This window comes from Phalacrocorax aristotelis, chromosome 11 (assembly GCF_949628215.1).
Source record: "Phalacrocorax aristotelis chromosome 11, bGulAri2.1, whole genome shotgun sequence".
Taxonomy (NCBI): Eukaryota; Metazoa; Chordata; class Aves; order Suliformes; family Phalacrocoracidae; genus Phalacrocorax; species Phalacrocorax aristotelis.
The window spans coordinates 7,904,685-7,910,940 of record NC_134286.1 but is presented as its reverse complement, the minus strand read 5'-3'; the positions used below and the strand labels follow the sequence as shown (position 1 = coordinate 7,910,940).

The 6,256-nt window shown below is 62.0% G+C and overlaps 1 protein-coding gene across 1 annotated transcript; it reads right to left on the bottom strand.

Annotated features, from left to right (window-relative positions):
• Nucleotides 1-1,102: 1,102 nt before the first annotated feature.
• ARL13A (ARF like GTPase 13A) lies at nt 1,103-2,425 on the bottom strand. Its single transcript, XM_075106485.1, has 2 exons — nt 1,629-2,425; nt 1,103-1,328 (listed from the first exon to the last, which is right to left on the bottom strand). The coding sequence occupies exons 1-2, from the start codon at nt 1,961-1,963 to the stop codon at nt 1,166-1,168; spliced, it is 498 nt and encodes a 165-aa protein (XP_074962586.1). The 5' UTR covers nt 1,964-2,425; the 3' UTR covers nt 1,103-1,165.
• Between the last annotated feature and the right edge of the window lie 3,831 nt (nt 2,426-6,256).

Genomic DNA, 6,256 nt, shown 5'->3' with positions numbered 1-6,256 from the left:
CTGCACCAGGCACCACATCGGCAAGGGCTCCTGCACAGCTCATTCCCTGCTGCCAGCGGGCCAGAACCCCCGATGCTTTTCAGAAAAATCTGTTCTGGAAAATACCAACCGAAAGTGCCCGAGACCTCCTCACACTGCTGCTCCACGGCAGGTTCCTGTGACCTGATTTTATTCTTAATTTTTTTCTTCTTTTTCTTCTTCACACCCTGCACTAGATGGAGGAACACAAAATTTCAGGCACCACACCTGGGCAAGGATGCATTTGTCACCCAACCAGCCGAGAGGACTGCTGCTGGCAGATCTGCAGTCCTCCACTACCTCCGTGCGTTAACCCCTGTGAAGACGCTCAGGGATGTCTCTCCTCCTCCCCGGTCAGACTCCCAGGACCCCACTCAGCTGATCTGCAAGCAAAGCTAACAGAGGAGGTGGGGACCAGTGGTCTGGCACACCGCCACGTTGCCGGGTCCCCAGACCACACTGTAGGATGTCTCTGGGGGTCCTGGTGCCAGCAGCTCCCTGCAGCCCCCTCTCACCTGGGTGGGGGGTAGCTGTCCCGGTGGGAGCAGGCTCCTCCTGCCCAACCCTGTTGGGAGGCAGCAGCCCCCCGGCAGCCCCTGCTCGGCTGTCGCCCCCTCCTCCCGGTCCCTCCGGCTCCTCAGTCGGGCTTGGCTGCCCCGAGCACTTCTTCCTCGCCTTCACCTTTCTCTTCCTCCTCCCGGGGCCCTTCGTGCTCTCCTCCTGGGCAGGGTAAGGGGGATGAAGGAAAGGTGGCGACCCGCCCCCCCTTCCACCCCATCCCATCCAGGGGTGCTCACTCACCATGGGGAGGGGGCGGCGAACGGCCCGCAGCGGCCGGGGCTCCCCCATCTCCCCAGCGCCATCTCGGGCATCCCCCCCGGGGGGCGGCGGGGCCCTGGAGGGGCGAGAGCACGGCGGGGGATGGGGGCGAGGGGGCCGCGGGGACACGGGGAGAGACCCAGCGGGAGCTCCGCACCCACCTGCGGGCTGCCCTGGGGCCGGGGCCGGACGGCGGCGCGGCGGCGGGCGGCGGGGCGGCGGGGGCGGCGCGGAGGAGCCAGCGCAGCCCCTGCAGGGTGGTTCGGTGAGGGCCCGGGCCGGGACCCCGCTTGGCGGAGCAGGGCTCCTGCGGGCGGGGGGACGCGGGTCAGCCCCGGCGGGTCGCGGGGGAGCGCAGGGGGGAGCGGGGAAGCCCCGCACTCACGATGCGGCAGGGGGAGCGGTGCTCGTTGACCAGCCGCTCCAGGGAGAGCCGTTCGATCAGCTCGCAGGGCAGCAGGGCGGCCGCCGCGTCTTGCTTGTTGGCCAACCTGGGGCGTGGGGGTAGCCTGTCACCCCGTCCTCCAGCTGCCTTGCTGCACGACGGCGGGGGAGGCTGGATACCTCCTCCCGGTTTGGCAAAGTATTGCCCCGGCCTGTACTGGAGCCCCCTCCCCGGCCCCTCTCCAGGGATGCTCCCAGCTCCCGAGCACCACTGGGGTCCCATTGTCCCAGCACCCCCTGACAGCGCTTTGGGCGCCACATCCCCGCCACACTCCCCACAACCCCAGCCACAGGTTCCCGCTCCCACCTCAAGCCATACAGATCATATCCCAGGAATTCGGCCTTACAGTAAGATGGGCTTCCCAGAGATGTCGGGATGGCTCAGGACACGGCTCAGGACCTTGCGGGCCTCCTCCATCCGCGCCAGGTCACTGGAGTCCAGGACAAAGAGGAGCCCGTGGGCCGTGCTGTAGTGGCTGCGCCAGGTGCTGCGGGAGCGCTGGCCCCCGGGTAAGTCCACCAGCGTCACCTCAAACCTGTCCAGCCGCAGGTGGGTCTGGCTGGGCTGCACCGCAGGCAGCATCTCACCGGCCAGCGCTGCATGCAGGGAGAGGGCAGAGAGCTGGCGCAGCGAGCCCGGGAGCATCCCTGCAGCATGTGCCTCCTCCTCCCCCAGCCACATCCCCGCTCCCAGGGCTGCCCAGGGCACAGCACAAGCCCGCACGCTTCCTCCAGCCCAGCAGCTCTATTTCAAGGATCTCCGTCCTTCGAGGCTCAGGTACTTGGTTGGTAAGGACTGTAAAGCTGCTGCCTGCAGCCAACGCCAGCTCCGGGGCCGTCCTGCTCCTCACCTCTCTCTATGTCCATGATGACGGAAGTTTTCCCCGCGTTGTCCAGCCCCACAACAAGGAGGGTCACCTTTCTGGGGAGCGACAACAGCAGGTGAGCATCCCAGAGAAAGGCCATGGTCCCTGGGGATCAGTGACCACTACTGGCGCCAGAGGTCCCAGGCAAGGGACCTTGCGCAGAGCAGCCATGCTTTGGCCAGGAGAGGGGCAGGATGGTGACAAAGGCTCTGGCTGAGCTGGGGGCGAGGGCAGAGACACTCTGGTTCCTGGGAGAGAGCAAGGGCAGGCACGGGTGCCTGGAGCCACCCTCGCGCTGTGGGGCAGCTGCACTGCAGAGCCTTCAGTGCACTTCCCATGGCAATGATTTATTTTCAGATCACATAGGATTAAGCAATGATATGCAGAGGCCAAAATGATTGTTCCTAATAAGCAAACAGTTAATGATTGTTCTTGGTGTCCTTCCGCATCAGTGAGTTATGGGCATACACGGCTGGGGAGAGGTAACAAGGATATTTTATGAGCTTCTGCCTGGACTCAGGAGGTTTTTCCTCTTGCTAAACAGTCCTATTTGGTCTCCAGTGACATGCTCCACTGGCACCATGCGCAGAACATTTTCCCTGTGGTTGACAAGCCACAGTAGTCATTCGCAGTGTCATTTTCTTCCTTAAATATACAGCCCAGGCTGCATGGGTGGCACGGCTCCACCTCCGGCATCAGAGCAACATGTCCTCCTTCATGGGAGAGGGCCACAAACCCCCTCACTGCCCACAGTGTCTGCCCAGCCTGGTGCAGTGCCATCCCCAGGGACTTAACCCGGGTCTCCTGACACATGCAAACATGGCAGGTGTTTCAGTTCATCCTCCCCAGCTTTTCTGGGAAGCTGCTGACTTTGCACAGGGGGAATCCCACTGGTGGCGTCCCTGGCATGCGCTCACCAGCCTGCCCTGCTCCCCTCCCTGCCCAGCTCCTGCCTGCTGGAGGGGTAGTGAGGACACGTGTGTGCCTTACTCCGTGGTTTGGGGATGGTCCCTGCAACGAGCACCGCTCTTGCAGCATTACCGCACTAGTGCCCTCACCGATAAACGAGCAGGTAAATGTTGTGCGCCCCGGGGATCCCCAAGGAGCAGGCATAGGGACCTACCTGATGGGCTCCTGTATGGCCTGCAGCCACGACCAGCAGTGGGAGAAGAGGTGGAACATGCTCAGCAGCCCTGCGTGGATGGATGGCCTCTCTTCGGTACCTATGAAGTGAGCAGCCTGGTGTGTCTCTGCGCCTCATCGTCCTGCCCGTGGCTGCTCCCCATGGTGGGAGCATCTCACCCTGGGGTGCCCCGTCCCACAGCCCAGCACTGCTGTCTCCAGCCTGGTGCGCACAAGCCAAGCCAGAGGACAAAAGCCAGCCCCCTGGGCAATACCTCATGAGTACGGACCCCGGGGTCAGACCCTGCCCTGGCAGCCCCTTCTTGCATCGCAGGAGCACCATTCAGGCTCTCATCCGCTCATCGCCGCCGCGCAGCCCCTGCTCACATCCCCTTTGCGAAGCAGCTGCTTAAATCTAATCTGGATTTAAATTACTTACTCATCTCAGCCTCCTTAATCCTGGAGGGTCGGCGCAGGCTGGTGGCTGCTGGGAAATGGAGTGCTGTGGGGCTGCCTGCTGCACGGGGCAGCGTGGCACAGCACTGCATTACCCACCTGGCTGCACCCGCGAGGCACTGGGCAGCCTCACACCTCCATCACTGTCTTAAATGGCTTGTGGTGGGGACATTGCCTGATAGCCCACGTGGGGCTTCCAGCTGAATTAGTGTCTCCTCTAACAAATGGCGTCCCTGGCTCCTCACTGCCTAATTCCTGTGCGGGTGTTTACCTGCAGCCCCTGTGAGAAGCAGCCCCTGTGAGGTGTGCACAGCTCTGCTGCTTGCCCAGGGGTGCACTCAGTGCTGGGCTGGGGGACATCACTGCTCCCTGCTGGTACTTCATCCCCTAACGAGGCACCCACTGAGCAGCAGCAGGTCCTGCGCCTCTCAGAATAGAAATACTAGCCAGCCCGAGCCCATGCCTGGCTGGGAGCAGGGAGGTACTGGGGGCCTTTGGACAGCTGGGCAGGGAGCAGAGAAAAATAAGCCCCAACTCCTTGATCTGCAACCCCGAAGCTCTTATATTGCTCCTAAGGTTTCCTGCTGCTTCCCACAGCCGGGGCTGCCCTCCCTGGCACTCTGCCACTGTGTGTGCGGAGAAGAGGCTGCACGGGGGTATCTGAGCTGCAGGAGCTTTGGGTGGGGGGCATGGGGTCCAGAGGGATGAGGGCATGAGAGCCACAAAAAGCCATACCAGGGAGCAAACAGGGATCCTGCTGGCTCACATCAGTCCATACTAAACCACCCAGTGCCAGCAGCACTACCTCGACCAGCTGAGCCCCAGCCATACCGAGGATGCTGCCGGGTCTCCCACATCTCTGGGATGGTTCTGGGGGTGCAAGCCCAGGCTGGGCATGGCCCCTTGCTCCAGCCCTGCACACTGCTGGGAAGCTTGGCATCCACCCCTGGACACGGGAGCTGTGCCAGCACCGTGCCACGGGCAGGGAGCCACGCGTGGTTAATGATTGATGGAAGAAGTTTCCGTACCGATATCACAGCCACATACAACAATATTTGAAGCGACTGTTCACCCCCACATCTCTGATGGCAGGGGAGTGGCTGCACCCCAGCTGCCTTAGCCTGGCCCAGGGACAGAGCCCTGCCTCAGCCTGATGGCCTTTCCAGGTTGCTCCTGTGCCCATGCCAGCAGCCTGTCGGGACCAGCAGCAGTGCCACATTTGCAGGCAGCATGGGGCTGGGAAGCCTTTTGCAGAATTAGCCTTACCAGGGCTGAAATGACTTGCCGAAAGCATCCACACCTGTCTCTGTGCCTCGGGGTGGCACTGCCAGAGGATGGCCAGGCAGGGGATGGGAAAAGGCACGACCACAGGTGCTATAAATAGGGAAGCACCATGTGGCGGGCAGCAAGAGCTTGTCTCCCTCCCGCACCAGTGGATTTCTGGAGGTCTCTGATTACTTGGGGCTCTGTTGCTTTTAACACAGGGGTCCAAAATCACCAGCCAAAACAGTGCTGGGGACTGCAAAACCCCCCAGAGCCTGAGACGGCTCGCGGTCACCCAGCCCGATGCACACACACCTGGCTCAGTGGCTGGGAAAACTTCAAAGTCCGCCCCAAATTTGGTGAAACCCACACCCGACTCCGGAGGGGCGGCATGAGGGCCAAGCCTGGATCAGTGGGCATTTGCCGGGCCCATGCTCAGGTTACACATGGGCGGCTGGCCTTCCTCCCGCACAGCCGGCTGGCAGGGGTGCAGCCGTCAGCACCGTGGAGACCCCCGGGCAGTGCCAGCAGGGACCTGCAGCAGCCGTCTGGGTTCCCTTGGTGACTGTTGCCAGGTGAGAAACTCTTAAGGCAGAATTTATTATCTTGGCGGATAACGGGAGATGTTCCTCACCGGAGCTCGTGTTGGACCATGCCCTGGCACTGTGCCGGGCTAGACCCTCTAGTGCTACTGGTGGGATCCCCCAGGGGAGGGCTGTGCTTGGGACACTAGGGCTGCTCAGCCCCTGGCATCGCTTCCCGGAAGGTGGTATGTGTTTTGGGTTATTTCTGCCCACTGGAGTGTTGCAGGCGAGGGAAGGAGGCGAAACCACAGGGACTGCAGAGAAGCGCAGATGGACACGGGCTGGCAGGCTGCCCTGCCTTGGCTTCCCTAGACCCAGTGAGTATGTGCCCGAGCCGGCATCGGGCACGCCGGGACCCCCCCGCACGGGGTGATGAGCAAGTCGGGGGCGATGGCAGTGGCAGGGCTGGGGGGGCTTGCACATGGAGAAGGACAGCTTGCAAGGGAAAGCAGTGGGCAGTGAAGAGCTATAGGGGTTGCCTATAGCATTTACTGAGAACCTTGAGCCAGGGAGGCACCAAAACCGAGGTGATGGCAAGGACTGAAAAGTCCCAGCAGAAATATTTACAAGCAAGCTGCCTTGCTTTGCTTGGGACCTCATTGTTCCTGCCCAAAAAAGCATCTGCGGCAGGGTGAGGACATGCACAGGCTTTGGGGAGGGACTCTTCTTTCTGTTTAACCCATC

What these genes read in the sequence shown, in the direction of transcription:
- ARL13A (XM_075106485.1), bottom strand. Translation starts at nt 1,963, where the DNA reads ATGTGGCTGGGGGAGGAGGAGGCACATGCTGCAGGGATGCTCCCGGGC. An exon ending in TCTGGGAAGCCCATCTTACT is followed by an intron (nt 1,329 to 1,628) that starts GTAAGGCCGAAT and finishes CCCACGCCCCAG; the next exon opens with GTTGGCCAACAAGCAAGACG.